At 34.4% G+C, this 16,497-nt stretch overlaps 2 protein-coding genes across 3 annotated transcripts; both read left to right on the top strand.

The window, feature by feature from the left end:
• Positions 1-1,838: 1,838 nt before the first annotated feature.
• On the top strand, positions 1,839-8,929 carry LOC109800163 (bromo-adjacent homology (BAH) domain-containing protein). Its single transcript, XM_020360893.3, has 8 exons — positions 1,839-2,319; positions 2,932-2,994; positions 3,541-4,296; positions 4,426-4,560; positions 6,282-6,365; positions 8,116-8,175; positions 8,257-8,343; positions 8,416-8,929. Exons 1-8 carry the CDS (start codon positions 1,948-1,950, stop codon positions 8,701-8,703), a joined length of 1,845 nt encoding a protein of 614 aa, XP_020216482.1. The 5' UTR covers positions 1,839-1,947; the 3' UTR covers positions 8,704-8,929.
• A 717-nt stretch (positions 8,930-9,646) lies between these two features.
• On the top strand, positions 9,647-15,237 carry LOC109801278 (bromo-adjacent domain protein, putative (DUF3527)). Of its 2 annotated transcripts, none has more exons than XM_020362307.3 (3): positions 9,647-10,438; positions 11,198-13,052; positions 14,352-15,237. In XM_020362307.3, the coding sequence occupies exons 2-3, from the start codon at positions 11,214-11,216 to the stop codon at positions 14,676-14,678; spliced, it is 2,166 nt and encodes a 721-aa protein (XP_020217896.1). In that variant the 5' UTR covers positions 9,647-10,438; positions 11,198-11,213; the 3' UTR covers positions 14,679-15,237. The 2 variants fall into 2 exon arrangements, with proteins under 2 accessions (XP_020217896.1, XP_020217897.1); XM_020362308.3 differs by lacking the exon at positions 9,647-10,438 and adding an exon at positions 10,467-11,078.
• Positions 15,238-16,497: the final 1,260 nt, after the last annotated feature.

The raw sequence follows: 16,497 nt of genomic DNA, 5'->3' as shown, positions 1-16,497 counted from the left end.
GTGGATGAGAATTTTTTTGAAAACACCTGGACCCAGAACGGCCCGTTCTGAAACCGGAACGGGCCGTTCTGGGTGAACTTTTGGTGTGTTAATTTTGCAACCGGAACGGCCCGTTCTAAGTGCAAAATTAACACACCCAAAATGCACCAGAACGGCCCGTTCCAGTTTCAGAACGGGCCGTTTCGATTTTATTTTATTTTTTTATATATAAAATATTAATAATTTTATAAAATATATATTATTAATTATATTTTAATTATGTTATTATATCCAATAAAATAAATATATTAATATTTTTTATATATTTTATTTTATTATGTTTATCTTATTAATTTTTATCATTTTATTCCTTTAATCTTAAATAAGTTGCAAAAAATTATAAAGTGATATTCCTTTTATCTTATTAATTATTATATTTTTTAATAAAATTAATTAAGAATACTGGTTTAATTGCATTTTTTATCCCTCAAGTATTACAATTGTGCAGTTTTGTGATCTCCAAGATTTTAATTGCATAATTTTAGTCCTTAAAGAATTGCAATTGCGCGATTTTGGTCCTTCAATTTTTAATTGAACAATTTTAGTCCCTCAAATATCATAATAGTATGATTTTTGTTTCTCCCATTAAAAATTAATACTTTTAATATATATATATATAATGTTTTAAAATTAAATAATTATTTATCTATTCAAATTAACGTATATTATAATTTTCGATATTATATCAATAATATTATTAATATATTTATAGATAAACTAATAATTTGATAAATATAACTTGTTATATATTAATATACTTTTACAAAAATATAAGTATATTAATTAGAAATATATATATGATCTTATATATTTATATTTTTGTAAAAGTATATTAATATATATTAAGTTATATTTATAAAATTATTAGTTTATTTATAAAAAGGGTAAAAATATTATTGATATTAATTTATCAGTAATACTAAAATACTAATAATATATAAATTTTATTTATTTAGTAATAGTAAATATATATCATTTGATACATTAGAAAAAAAATAATATACGTTAATTTAAATAAACAAACATTTATATAGTTTTAAAACATTATATATATATATTAAAATTTTAAAATTATTAAATTTTTAATGAGAAAGACTAAAATTCCACAATTATGATATTTGAGAGATTAAAATTGTTCAATTAAAAATTGTGAGACTAAAATTACACAATTATAATCTTTTAAGGACTGAAATTACTCAATTAAAACCTTAGAGATCAAAATTGCATAATTATAATATCAAAAACACAATTAAGTAAAAAATATTTTATTCACAGTTCTGGAACGGGACGTTCAACCAGAACGTCCCGTTCTGATTTCAGAACGGCCCGTTCTGATTCACTGGTGGTGTTTTAATTTTGCAACCAGAACGGCCCGTTCCGGTTTCAGAACGGGCCGTTCCGAGTCCAGATGTATTAAAAAGAATTTTCTCATCCACGTGGATGCCACATATGCATCTACGTGGCATCCACGTGGCCAAAAGTTAACTCCGTTTAAATAATTTGGACGGAAGTCCCACATTGAAATTAATTAATTAATTTGGGACTAAATTGAAACCAATTAATTAATTTGGGACCAATTTGAGACCAAAAATTAATGAAAGACTAAATTAAAACAAAAAAAATTATAAAGAACCAAAATAGGGTTTTAGCCTATTTTGAACGACCAAAAAAAGTTTAATATCATGTTTCAAAATAAAAAATAATAATTGATTTAGAAAAAAAATTAAAGAATCAAAATGAATGTTGACAACATTTGATGAGATAAAAGAGTATATATTCATTTTACTTTTTTCAACATGTTTTTGACAAACAGCCTTCTACGAGCAAAGGATATTGATTTCGTTTCACTTTGAGACACACATCAGGCAAATTCCGAATTCCAAATTCTTGTGTCGCAGTGTCAACAGGATGGGGAATCGACGCTTCACTCAGGTCGCAACCAGCGACGACGAGGACGAAGCACCGCCGCCGCCGAAGCAGCAACCCTCGGCAAATGCCTCCGAAGAGAACCGTTTGAAGCAGCAGCGCAAGAGGAAGAGGATGAAGCTCCAAGAGGAAGAAGAAGAAGAAGAGGAAGAGGAGAAGGAGAAGGAGAAGGAGGAAGACAAGAAAAAGAAGAGAAGGCACAAAGACAAGCCAGAGGAGAGATCCAACGAAGAAGAGGAACCACCGCAGGAGGACGCCAAGCCAATTGGCGAACCGCTTAGGGTTTCCGGGAAAGGAAGAGGCCGGAGAAAGCATTTTGAATCCTTCGAGTATGATGGAAACCAATACACGCTGGTAGTATCTTTTCACATATTAGATTTTAACGCACGAGTTTCGATTTCAATTTGTTGCGCTGCCAGGGCTTACGTCTTGTGCATAATTCTGTTATTGAAAAATAATCAATAACACTATATGACACCTAGAGAGAAGAAATACAAAAGGAATTATGATAGGTGATATGATGCGGTAGGAAGAGGGATTATTGATGAAATGTTTGATATATTAGACTATTAGAGTGTCTATTTATCATCACGTGTTATATTCAATGCCTTGGATTTCTGCAACCGGAATCAAATGAAGGCAGCATAGTATTTGTTACTCGAAGCTCTTTACAGTGTATTTCGACAGAGAAAAGTAGTTCATGCTTGATTCTTTCTCCAATGGCAGTGTAATTTATAGTTTCTCTAGAGACATGTTTTATCTCTGTCGCTCTTCCTAGTTTCTGATAACTGAAAGAGGAGTGTAGTTTGGGGTTTCAGCCATGAAGTTGGCTTGTGCATTGTTTGAGTTTGAGCTTGATGTTTGTTTTGTGAAAGTGGGTCCTAAGACCTTCTATAATAAGAAATGTGCTGCGTTGTGTTTTGATCCTGCAACTTACTACCATTCTTTACCTTACTGTTTCTGCAGGAAGACCCTATTCTTCTCACTCCTGAAGACAAAGACCAAAAGCCATATGTGGCGATTATTAAGGTAAGATTCTTGTCAAATATGTAATTCTTCGATAAGTTGACAATATTTTGAAGATATGTTGGGTGCTTTGGTATCATGTGCCAAATTTATTTTTGGTGTTCATCAGGGTATGACATCATGCATTGGTGAAGAAGTAATAATTCTACGAGTGCATGAAATACAAATAAAAAATCTACGCCTATTAAATATTAATAATAAATTACTGCTTTCTGATTCACAATTTTATGTGTTTAATAAATTTAACCTAACATTCCCGTTTTTGTTCCCTTCTTGGAAATCCCTGGCATGTGTGTGCTGGAGTTAACACATGACGTTGCCCTTTTATTTGTGTTTTGGTTACTAGGTTGCCAAATTTTTGTCGTGTTGTATGCAATGTATGTTGTTGTTCTTAATGAGCTGCATTTTGTTATTTTGTTAAGCCCCCTTCTTTCTCTCCTCTGTCATGTGGGGGAGAGGGCGTTGTTATTCCTTCAATTCTACAAAGTGTAGAGTTATAGACCTTCTTTCTCTTTCCACCTTCTAATTTTGGGGTTGTTTTGTTGTCAGGACATTACGCAATCCTTAAATGGCAGCATGATGATCACAGGGCAGTGGTTTTATCGTCCTGAAGAAGCTGAAAGAAAAGGCGGTGGCAGCTGGCAATCACGCGATACGAGGGAGCTTTTTTATAGTTTCCACCGTGATGAGGTTCCTGCAGAATCTGTTATGCATAAGTGTGTGGTGCATTTTGTTCCCATACACAAACAGCTTCCAAATCGTAAACAGCATCCTGGATTTATTGTGCAAAAGGTATATGACACGGTAGAAAGGAAACTCTGGAAGCTAACTGATAAGGACTATGAGGACAATAAACAGCAAGAAATTGATGAGCTTGTTCAAAAAACTCTTCAACGTTTGGGTGAACTTATTGACATTGAACCTGAAGAACCTGTTGTTGATCAGGAAGATTTGATGAAAAATAAAAGAATCTTAAGGAAAAAGAGCATTTCACCTCTTGATGTTTCAAAGGAGGATGAGACAACTCGTAAGAGTGACCAGCTTCTGAAGCCTGAAACACCAGGGAGTTGTGTAAATAATGCCTCAGAACATTATCGCATATTAGTGGATTTCAATGCACTAACAGGAGACACCCATCGTGACAAATGTTTGGAGAAGTTACTTCAAAGTGTTCAATTTATGTTTAATTCTGAAGAGAGCATAAAGAAGGAAGACAAAGGAAATGACAATTCTGATGCAATCAACAATAGGAGCAATAACAAAAGTTTAGAATTAGGGAATGAATGTAAAGACAAGGTTCAAAAGGTGAATTACTAAATTGTTGCAATGGTGATCTCTTGTATTGGATTGTTTATTTTCTAATAATCTTCTATTTGTTTCCCTTTTCCTTGAGGGTTGTAATGATTTCAATATTTACCTTTTTCCACTCTACAGAGTTCCAAGTCTTTTGTCTGGCCAGATGTTGCTGTTCCCGCCATAGTTGCTCTGGAAAAAGCTTCACATGATACTTTTTCATCAGATTATCAGAAGTATAACCAAAAGCTACGACAATTAGTATTTAATCTCAAGGTTAGAAGCTGCTATTCTAAAATGGATTGTTAACATGAAGTGTTTACGAGTGACAAATGCACTTGAATGATTAAAAAATTATATATTTCTGCTAAATTTTATTTTGGATGAGGTGAAATTTTTGTTCTTGTATGGATTTTTTATTTCATTATAGAACCTATTAAAAATCAATGTTTATGATGTAAGATGTCTGATAGAATGGTGGCAATCTTTACTTGGTGATATATTGGTCATGTTACTACTGATGGATTATTGATTGTAATTTTGAAATTGGCTTTTTTTTTGTGCTGCTTTATTTTCTTTCTTTTAATTGTAATTAACATATTTTTATATTTGTGATTATTTGCTGTAGTTTTTGAACATATTCAGAATTATTTGTTATAACATTTTTCAGTTTTCAAAAAGGGAAAGTTCGGTAAGGGTATGTTGCAAATTGCTCAGATGCTGCAAACTTCTTCTCTCCTTTATTACAGCTCATCATCACCCTGGATGTTTGGATCATAGTAGTCAATACCACACTATAATGGCACTATAGTGGATTATCAGAGTGGAGTTTTCCTGCCACTATGGGATCCAAATAGTGGGGCAGTTTTCAGTAACAGCTATTGTGCATTGCATGCTATTTTATCTTTACTCTCCATTGTAGATTCACTCTCATTATTATCTTCTTATTTTCTTCTCCTAGAAGTGCTTTTGGAGAAATTTATCTAAACAAACCTGTAGTCTAAGGGTGTAACTGTGTGGGTTATTTTGAACGTTTAGGGTGAATGTCGTCAGCTTCTGTTGGATGATTTTTAAAGTTTAGTCTTGAGCTAAACAATGATATTGGTTTTTCCAGACTCGTGATCCACATCTTCTAGATAGTGTTATCTACAGTTATCAGAAGAAAGAGCTTTTTGGAATATCAGAATTATGATTTTAAGAGAGTGATGGGGTTTGTGTGGCTTTGCAGATTGGTGTCAGTTGATTATTTTAACTAAGAGTTTAAGTCTGAATCTTGGGAAATTTTCTTGCAGTAACATGCTGTGGTGTGGTGAAATACCTAGGACAGAGGAAAGGGTGGTTTAATAAGTAGAGGTGTACTTACCTAAATGCTAAATTAAGCAAGGGTTTGGTTCTTGATGGATTTTTGTCATTTAAGTGACTATTAAAATATCATCACATATTCCAAATGCTTGGAAAGTGAGAAAAGTTAAAAGTCAGACTTTTTTAATGTGTGGTTATAACGTGAAAATTGTATTTTAAAAGTTATATTGCGTATGTCTTTAATCTTGAAAGTACCTCTTTTTCCAATTGAATGGTAACAAATAATTTATTGAGAAAACATAAATTACCATATTACTTATTTGCTTTGAGTTTAGGCCAAGTTAATTTTTTTTTGGCCACTCATTTGACTCTTATTATCTTATAACAAGAATTTCACTCACATTTTTTTTGATTTACGTGTTGTTTGAGTGGGATTGTTCAATTCAAACAAAATAGACTCACATATAAAGTGCTTATGTAAGCATCTATTCTGATAATGAAGAAAGAAAAGAAAAATCAGCTTGCTGTAACAATAGTTATATTTTCTCAATTACTAATGCCTATCATGAGTTCATTACCATCACCACTAACAATGTTCTAGTGCTGTTTTTGGCTTGAAAAATTAATGTGAATATGATGATACACCTTTCCTGTTGTGATAATGATGGTTTGCATATATTTTCTTTTTTTGGCAGAGCAATGCAATCCTTGCACGCCGGTTATTAAATGGAGAGTTGGAACCTTCTACAATATTGAATATGACACCCAATGAGTTGAAGGTATGATATCTCCCTCCACTGGTTGGAACTTTGAAGTTGTGTGTTCATATGATGAATTTATTTTGTAGATTTTGTACTGTTAATTTCTGATTTAAACCAGCAGCTTCTTGTGCTTCTTTCGGTCAGTTAATAGATTCAACCTTTGATGGTCTTCAGCATATTCTACCTAGTTAACGCATATTCTTGCCATATGGTGGAACCAATGATTATCTAAAGGGTCTGTATACCTTTGAGTGAAAATTGGGATGAAGTTGGATCATTTGGATCTTGAGGAAGGGAGGGGAGGGGGAGGGGAAGTGGGAGTTGTGAGAGATCAAATGAGGAACATCTAAAAACTCTTACCTTATGTTCTTGAGCAATGTTGTCCACCCTGGATTTGACCTGTTGATTTGTTTTCTTTTGTATTTTCATGGGGCATCCTTGGGTTAAAATTACTATAACGTTGGTTGTGTGCCTGTGCAGGATCAATAGATGATAAATGTTGTACTTGGTGCCTTTTACAATTTATGATCAACAACAAACGCTCTGGTCACCTATGGGCAAGGAATAATGTGCTGATAAGTCCCCTGTTAATTTAATTTGAAGCTGGATATTATAATTATTTTCTTAAGGGTCTGTTTGGTCCAAAGGAGGGGAGGGAAGGGGAAAGACTTTAATGGAGGGAAGGGGAAGGGAGGGGAGAAGTTAGAAATTTTATTTGGTTGAGAGGAGGGGAGATAACTATTTTCTTGTTTGGTTCACAAGGGGAGGAGAGAGATTTTTAAAACCAATTTTTTACTTTTGTATTTTTATAATTTTAAAATTTAAAATATAAGTAAAGATATTTTGGGCAGCATCATGCTAAAAATGTTTTAAAATCCTTCCCCTCTCCTCTAAATCCACCCAATGTTGGAGAGGAGTTAAAATAAGATGAGGAGGGGTTTTGCTTCCCTCTCTCCTAAAAATTGAACCAATCAAGAAAAATTTATAAAAACCCCTCCCTTCCATTCCCCTCGAACCAAACACTTTGTAATAGTCTATATTAACAAGAATGTTCCCAAATAACCCAAACCTCCCTTCGTAATAGTCTATATTAACAAGAATGTTCTCAAACAACATACCATTATAGTAGCTTTTTGTGCTGTAGAAAATTGAGTGATGCTCTCAGCTGGTGGTGAGGTTCATTTTGGAGTTTCTGGATCAGTTTGAAGGTGTATTGATGGGATTATGAGGGAGTGAGTGGCTTCCTGTTTTCTTCCATTAGTGTATTGGAGAAGGTTTGAAGAAGGGCTTCTTTCCCAAGGACTAAATTGATTATGAGAAATGTCATCTTTTGCTATCTCATCCGTTCTTTTAAATAACTAACGTATCTTTGGTTTTTATTTAATTGTGCACTGATGGGCATAAGATGCTTTGGTCCACCTTACGTAAAGTTCACTGGACCAACTTTTGGTGTTCATGAAACCATTGGACTTTGAAATTTTGGTCTAGTTATGTTTATTTTGTTTGTGAATACTTTTTTTGTATGTGGATGCTACTTATGAAATAAATTGTTGGTACATTCTAAAATAATTCCAGTTATTTTGGGCCTTTTCTTTTTTAACCGAGACAGCAGATAAACCAGTAGTACTAGTAGAGCTTAATAAAGCAACTATGAATTCCTCTTACTAGTAACTTGAATCATCAATTTTTAAAGCTTCTTTTGAATTGATTAATCTGGTTGCTGATTCTACGGTTTGTTGTGCTTATCTATCAAATATTTAAACTCCAGGAGGGTTTGACTGCTGAGGAAACCTGCAAGAAGGAGCCCGATGAGTCACAGAAGATGCAGGTAAATTTTTATTCCCACCAAAATACTATGTTATCTGTTAAATTGTATGAAGATATCTGTTGACTGTTAGCTTGGAAACAGATGACGGGTGCCCGATGCCGTCGATGCACGGAGTGTAAGGTGGGCTTGAGGGATATTATCCATGCAGGACATGGTGACCGATATCAGGTTTGCACCTTATTTTTTGCTTCCAAAAGCATAATTTGATGCGGTTTTCATAACTTTGTATGATTTGTTCAGCTGGAATGTATTGCCTGTGGTCACTCCTGGTTTGCCTCCCGTGATGAGGTGTCTGAACTGACTATAGAAGCATCAGATTCAAGAAGAAGCGTAGGCACGGCACCATGGGCCACTGCGAAGTTTGAAGATGTTGAGAAGAAGCTGGTAAGTCCCCGCGAATCTGACAAGTCAGCCAATGACATCTTTAAGAAAACAAGTGAAGCATATATGCCAGTTTTGGATGCCCAGAAATCATTTGGCAAGTCTAGGAAAGATGAAAACGGCCAAGCTTCAAAACATGCTGACTAGGATTATTTATTCCGTAGAATGATACTAGATATTTACGGTCGAGTTTTATACGTATTGGGTGTAATGATGTTTCAGGTAGTTACTTTCTATCTTCACTTTAAAAAGAAAACAGTTGCAATTTTTTTTTTCTTTTTTTTTTTATTGGCTAAAAACTAGTTGAATGAATTATTTAGATATATGTATTTTATAAAATTAAATGAATAATTATATTTCACTTTTATCCTCACACCTCGACAACCAACACCACCCCCAACTCCCTTATTACGTTCAGTTATCGTTTTGCATCTTTGAATCGATTTTTTTACCCTTCCAACTAACATTGTGATATATCAGTCACGATGAGTATTTCTGGAAGAGGATCGTTGCAAACGTTAAAAATAGGTTACATGTATAATTTGCCTAATCGTTTGTTGCAAGACTTCAAAATTTAACAATAACACGAAGACGGATTTTTTTTTTTTTTATTTTTAACGAAAAGATGAAATTATAATGGGACAATTGTGAGTCCAAGATTCCGTGAGTTTGATATGGGTCATTGAATTTGGGGTCCTCCCCGCCAATCCAATCACATGCAAATACACTTGCTTGTCTTTGACCACCTCCGGCCCCCATAAAAAAATAAAGGTTTTGTCCTTGTCCTTTTTCATCTTACACAAATTTACGCCTTTACCCCTTCCTTTTGCACCAAAACACTTTAATCTGACTTGGTCAAAACACCTTCAACTCCATTATTTGCTTTGCCCGATACGAAAATAACTGAGGGCGTTTTTTTTGGATAATGGTACAGAGGGGCGTTATTGTCAATAAATTTCACCATACGAACTCGGCAGATCTGATTCTGAATTCGACAAAATCGATTATGGTGTTTAATAGTATCTTACTATTATTATTGCACATACACTCATTTAATTGTAGGATTCCGTTCTTAATAAGTTAATATGTCATATCTGCCTTTCCCGAAGCCATAAGATAATGACATGTTTCAGAAAATCACTCTTTTTTAACCGAAACATCAATTAGGTGAACTCAAAGTGGCACGGTTATTGTTTTAAGACATAATTAAATTCCTCTATTACCCTTCACTTTGTGCACTGAATATTAAAGCCAAAGTATGTCCCTGGGTGGTGTCATTTGTCATCTCACGAGGGCACTCTCGATTCTTTCTCGGGTTGCTCGCTTGCTTTGCTTAGATCACTGGTTTCATGTCGAGTGGGACACAAATAATAAATTATAAAAATAATAAAATAAATACATAAACAAAGACAAAAAAAAAAGAAAAAAAGAAACCAACGTGGTATGATGGTGCTTGAAGAGCATGGCTTTGTTGTAGTAGGGTCATCATGTGCATTAACGTAGCTCGGTGTTGTTTCTCTCTCTTGTTACTCATGTGAGAGAGAGTTCAATGCTTCTCTCTCTTGCAATCTGTTACTGTTTCTAACAAAGCTTTTTGGCAACATTTGCTATGCTTTACTGCTCCTTCTGTAGCGTGGTGATTGAAGTAATTGAACTGAGTTTGCTTTTTGTTTGAGCCTCCATCACTGCCTTTTGTGGATACCAATTTTGAAGTACAAAACAACACAAATGGCCCCGGACTTGACTCTTTAATCAAATGGGTTGGTTTCGTAAGTTATTCTCCTGCACCCTTTATGCTCAAGGTTGGAGATTTATGATTGTACATTGAAGCTGCTTCTTGGGTTCTCCTTTTCTTCGGTTTACTTCTCCAAGATCTACTCTAGTATGCCCTTTTCTTATTTATTTATTTTTTAATTTTTTCCTCTTTCTTTTCATTTCCCCCTGTTATGGTTTGGTATCATAATCATTGTGCACTTTATTATTGTTTTTAATTGAACATTTGTGCAACACTCATCTGTGTCACTTTACTAGCATTTGGGTATTATGGGAATCATATAATGTTCTTTCCAGCTTTTTTTCCCTGTTGCATTTTTTTTGTACCCAACAGATCATAAGGCATTTCTTTTTCGGTGCTTGGAATCGATATTTTTCTACTTTTGTAATATAATTAGAACCAATGATTTTCTAGGGCACTGTTGAGGCGTGGCCTTTACAACAATGGTTGTTGGCAAGGTCACAATTGTCATTGCAAAATAACATGTTTTATGAGCATGCAGACAACTGTCTACAGTGTTTAGTACCATTTCTTAATTGCAATCAACAGTTTGTTTTATGAAATATCATTTCCTGCATCAATTGTTACTTTCATCCCTTCACTTGAAATATTTGGAACTGATCCCTTTGTTGATTATTACAACCAAAGTTTTGATGTAATTTTTATGGACTCCTCAATGTGATGTTATAGCCTTTTGTTTTTCTTCCAACAAGAATTTCCTCAATGGAAGATCTCCCGTGTATTCCGGGTAATTGTAGCCATCAGATTTAAATTTTGTTAGATGAATAAGTACCATGCATCATTAAGTGGAGTTTGGTCTATGAGTGTGTGTTGATATATGTTTTTTTTTCCTTGATGGTATCGCAGGTCTCTGGATTCATCAATGGGACAAGAGTTTGAGCTGGATCCTGATGACAAGTCTTCAGTGGGTCTGAGTCCCAATACTGTTCTTCCATCTCATCAATACTGTGTGAATGTAAAGAAGAGATCTAAAAAAGGAAAACACACTGGGAAAGATGATTTTCTTACTCTCAAGGAGGGCTTTGCTGAGATTAAATTTGCTCGCTTCCGCAGTTCTTCGTGTAAGAGCATTCTCTCTAGACCTCATGGATTGGAAGGTAATATAGAAACCAGACGTTGTTCCATGTATCAGAGTTCAGAGGAAGTGAAAAGTATAAAGAAAATGAGCACCATGGTAGAGGGAAGGAAAAAAATAGAAATTTCAAGGAGGAGTGACACCTCTTTCACGGGTAGCATTGTTGATTCTTTGTGTGGTTCAGATGATGAAGGCTCTGGACTGAGATCTTCAGAGACAGACTCCCCAGATAGCTTCATTGAAATTTGTATAAATTCAGATATTAAAAATAAGAACTCTACCACAGTACAACGGAGAGAGTCTATAAAGTTGAAGTCCAAAAGTGATAAAGTTGCTGATTCTGTAATCAATGGCAATTGTCGTCTTGAAAAGGACACAGTCCACTCACTGCAGAAGTCATTCTCGGCTAAGGCGGAAGTCTCTCGGTTGCCATCTCCATTAGGAAATTATTGCTCATCGAAAACAAGTCCAAAAGTTCAATTCACCCCTAGCAGGAAAAGGCTGGATCATTTTACAAAGTCAAAATCATTGAGAAGTTCAGTGAGTCAGAGACTGGAGAATAATGAGATCAAATCAAATGAGGCAGCAAACATTGCAAGAAATAGGACTTATCAGAAATCATTGCTAAATGACTTATCCAAAAAAGGAAAGCATTCTGACATTATTTCTGAGTTCATCAGCAGAGAAATCCAGTATTCAGGTATAGCTTCTTCACCAGTTCACCTGCATGGCAATCTCAAGTTGGAAAATAAACATGGAGTGCCATTTTTTGAGTTCAAGGTGAAGTGCCCTGAAGATGTGTTTGTGGCCAAGACATGCAGAGCAGGTAATGCTCTCAACTGGGTATATACTTTTCACTCCTTTGATAATAGAAAGAAGAGCAATGCAACTGGTTTGGGATCCCATGATTTTGGTAAAGATTCCTCAATAGTAGCACAAATGCTAGTTTCCTGTAATTTATATTCTGAACTAGAAGGCAGAGTATTTGATAACTCTATGGTGTCAGAATTTGTGTTGTATGATTTTACACACTCAAGGCAGAGTGTTTCGCATGAAAAGAAGTCTTTAAGTGAACCCGATGCTTCTAAAACTCTGAAAGCTTCCCATGTTGGATGGAAGGAAGAAACTTTGGGGCTGGATGAGAACCTGGTGGTCAAAAACAAATTTCAAGATAAACCTCGATCAAGCAATGTTGAATTTGATGATTTAAATTCTTATCCTTCCTTGTCCACTGAATGCTATTCAAACCTTGAAATTGCTGCCATTGTGTTGCAAATTCCGTTTTCTAAGAGGGAAAGTTTGAAGTACAAAAGAGGGGATAGAATAAGTGCTGAAGAATATTCCAACACAAGTGATCTCTCTGCAGTAAAAGATAGAAAGAGTCTTCAATGCGACCAAATCCAGGAACAGGTAAAGGTGGTAATACCATCTGGCAATCATGGTTTGCCAAATGCTGAAAACCAGGGTCCTTCGTCATTACTTGATCGGCTGAGACATGGTGGAGGTTGTGACTGTGGTGGGTGGGACATGGCCTGTCCCCTTATTCTTTTGGCAAATCCTAGTATTCAGTTTGCTGAAGATTGCCCACTTATGGAGGAACATCAACCATTTGAACTTTTTGTTCAGGTATAAGTTGAATTTCACATTAACTGTTTCTTGAGGGGACTTAAATAGATGAAATACTAAGGGGGTGGGGAGAGGGTATATGCAGCATTTACACGATAAGTGGTGAGGTTGTTTCCACAATTTTGATCCATGACCTCTTGTTCCAGTAAATAGAGAGTGCCATTGTTAAAGCATTCAATGAGTAATCTCTTTCCCATGTGTAACTGTACCCCTTTATACAAACATCATTTCTTATCTTTTTGCCATTATCCCCCTCACCATCCATTATCTAAAAAGTGATTTTATCTTGTTATATCTGTTAACTTTTATCCTTATGAAATTTTAAGGTATGAGATGTAGTCATTGTTATTTAGTAACTGAAATCATAACAAATAAAGAATAAAGATAGAATGTGAATATTTTTATGGCCATTTATAACCTAACTTGGTAACTGATTGACTACACCTACCAGATCAGTTACCACAACTCAGTCAGAGACGTAGTATAGTACACTTCCGAATCACAAGGCAAAGGCATCATCCTTATTGTTGCACCAAGACTTGCCCTCTAAATATGAAACACTAGGGTATTTTAATATTGAATTACTTAGGAGGATATGGACAACAAAACTTTGTGCTTTTGCATTCCAGTTCCAAAAGTGGGTTCCACTTTCTTATGGAGCTATTCATCTTGCCAATCAAAAGATGGTTGCATTTCAGATTTCCACCAAACCATGTCATAATGCATCAAGTCTTCTGGCTGAATTTTACAGCCAAAATTATTTTATTGACAATAAATGGCCAAGGAATTTCTTTTATTGATAACATTCCATTCTGAGACATTTAGTCAACCAAATCTTACTTTGAGATTGGTTGCACCTGCTTTCCAAACACGCTGATCAAATCTCATGAACGTGCTCTTCTGCTAATTGTCCTTTTTATTCATGATTTTTAAGTGATTCACTTCATCTTTTCTTTTTCCCACCTAGTGGGATAAGACTTGGCTGTTATATTTCCCAAAAGGTTAGATGCTTTTAAGCAAAAATAGCACAATCAGAGTTGCAGTAGTTGGAAGATCCCTGAAATTATCTTGAAGAATTAAAGCCTTTTCCAGTTATTTGTGTTTAGCAACCATTTGTTATGAAGATATTATTCATATGATTGAACAACGAATTAATTCCATGAGACATGCATCTATATAGGTTTTTGAACAACACTTATTACAGTTTTCTCTGCTTTGTTCAGTGTTACAGTTTTAACCTGCTTAGTTATGAGATTGCCATTGTTGTTTCAAATACGTATCTGATCTTTTGGTGCACAGGGAGCAAAAGGAAGCAGTCCTACCTTCAGCATGAAAAGAATTGAAGAGGGGCATTATGCCGTTGATTTTCATGCACAATTATCCGCGTTACAAGCATTCTCCATCTGTGTTGCCATTTTGCATGGAACTTCTTCCTTCAGCAGCGGAGTGCATGAGAAAAACCAACAGTTATCTCAATGCAGTTCACTGAAAATGCTCATTGAGGAGGATGTAGATTTCTTTTTCAAACCAGTCACAACTGAGAAGAAGACTGGTTGCAAGAATCAGAAAGGAATTCCTCGATCCTATGTGTTGAATCCACCTTTTTCTCCTATTGCACGCGTATAAAGTGTGGACCTGACCATCGCTGTTGTAGTGATTATATGCAAAACACATCTATACTGTGTTTGGTTATGCGTTATTGGCGTGGTTTCTTATGTTTCTAACGTGTTTTCAAACACAAGGCTAATCATCTTATACCAGCTTTAAATTATTGCTGGTTGGAGAAGAATAACATGGTCTTGCAGATGATCTGTGAACAATGGTAACAAGTGTGTAAAGCATCTTAGTGATATGAAGTTTTTGTTGCTAGGTGCAATGGCCTGCTAGCAGAATATGTTAAACACTTTGAGAGAGTGCAATGGGGTTGCTGATATATCTGATAAGGATAGCACATTAGAGGTGTTAGAATCATTCTTTGTAATAAGTTATTTTGTTCCAGTTAAGTAGCATAGAAACCGAAAATTGTTCATATTGTATGGGGTAGCTAGGGGGAGGGGGGAGATACTTTACACCTAGTAGGAGATAGCATAGCAATCCTTTCTTTTTTGTAACTACTGAGACAAGATTCTGAAATTATATAAATGATGGGAAGTGGATTGGAATAATATAAAGAATTTATATGGTCTATGGATCCATTTTTTATTTTAGTTCTAAAGAATGACGCACCATGTCCCCCTTATTTAAGTACAAAAAAATTATTGATTTACTATCGTCACTCATGGCCGGCCCAACAATAAAGCGAGAAAAGTTGATGCTCTATGCCTCCAAAATAATATACGATATATATTAGTATTTATATAAATTTTATTATTAGTTTATTTAGTATAATGATAATTAAAATACTGACAATGGACATAAATGGTAGTAATTTTTGTCTCTTAATTAAATTGTTCAAATTTGAATTTTGACGTATCAGCATTGAATACTTTTTGTCCATATTATAATTATAAAATATATATATATATATATATATATATATATATATATATTTTATATAAATAGTTTTAATATTGTTGGAAGAAAGATTGTTTTTATTAAATCTTTAATTTTTCTGTTATTTTTTTAAAATTTATATAATGGTCTCATTAAAATTTTCTATAGGTATAATAATACATTGGACGGATCTCGTATCACTCATGAATTTATTAAAAACTCCATGAAAATGAAGAGAATATTCTGCATAAATTGTAAGTTGGTATCTTTAACTGTCCACACTCCCTTAATTAGAATCCCACATTAATAGTTGGTTGTGTGAGTGAAAAAAAGAACCAAGACAAAAACAAGCAAGTTAACCTAAAGGTTGAGGAAATCCGCTCAAGTGGTTGAGATTGGAGGGGGTAAGGTCCTTGAGTCATCAATGGATGCCATTATAATGACAAATTTTAGCTTGTATCATATAATTTTATTGAAAATTTTAATTGCTAAAATTATTATTATTTATAAAAATTAATAGAATAACTTATGCTAATTATAAATTTTTAATGGGTATGCCATCATAGATAGGCTCCTTTAAAGAAAGCAATTTCTATGGAAGAATACCAAAGTTCCTCACGAGGAAAAAAAACAAGAAATTGAAATAAATTTTTGAAGATCTTCCGTATGACTAGTTTAGATTATAGATTTCAAAGTGGGGTTAACATAATTTTTAAAATATGATGAAATCTTTTAGTAGTTTAAATTTTAGAGGGTGAAGGTGAAAAGTACCTCGGTCTAAATACCTTCATACTCAAAAAATACGCGTAGTAATACTTATATATTTACCTTATTCCAAAGAGCCGAGTGAGAGTTCAAACATTGTCTTATTTTAATCGACCATCCTCTTTGGAATTTGAAAAGGCCAATTTACTCTATTTCATTGTAAATTAGTGGGCCTTTCCACTTAAAT

The sequence above is a fragment of the Cajanus cajan genome, chromosome 2 (genome assembly GCF_000230855.2).
Source record: "Cajanus cajan strain Asha chromosome 2, NIPB_CcT2T_4, whole genome shotgun sequence".
Lineage (NCBI taxonomy): Eukaryota > Viridiplantae > Streptophyta > Magnoliopsida > Fabales > Fabaceae > Cajanus > Cajanus cajan.
Note: the sequence above shows the minus strand (reverse complement) of the source record. Positions and strands in the feature narration are given on the sequence as shown.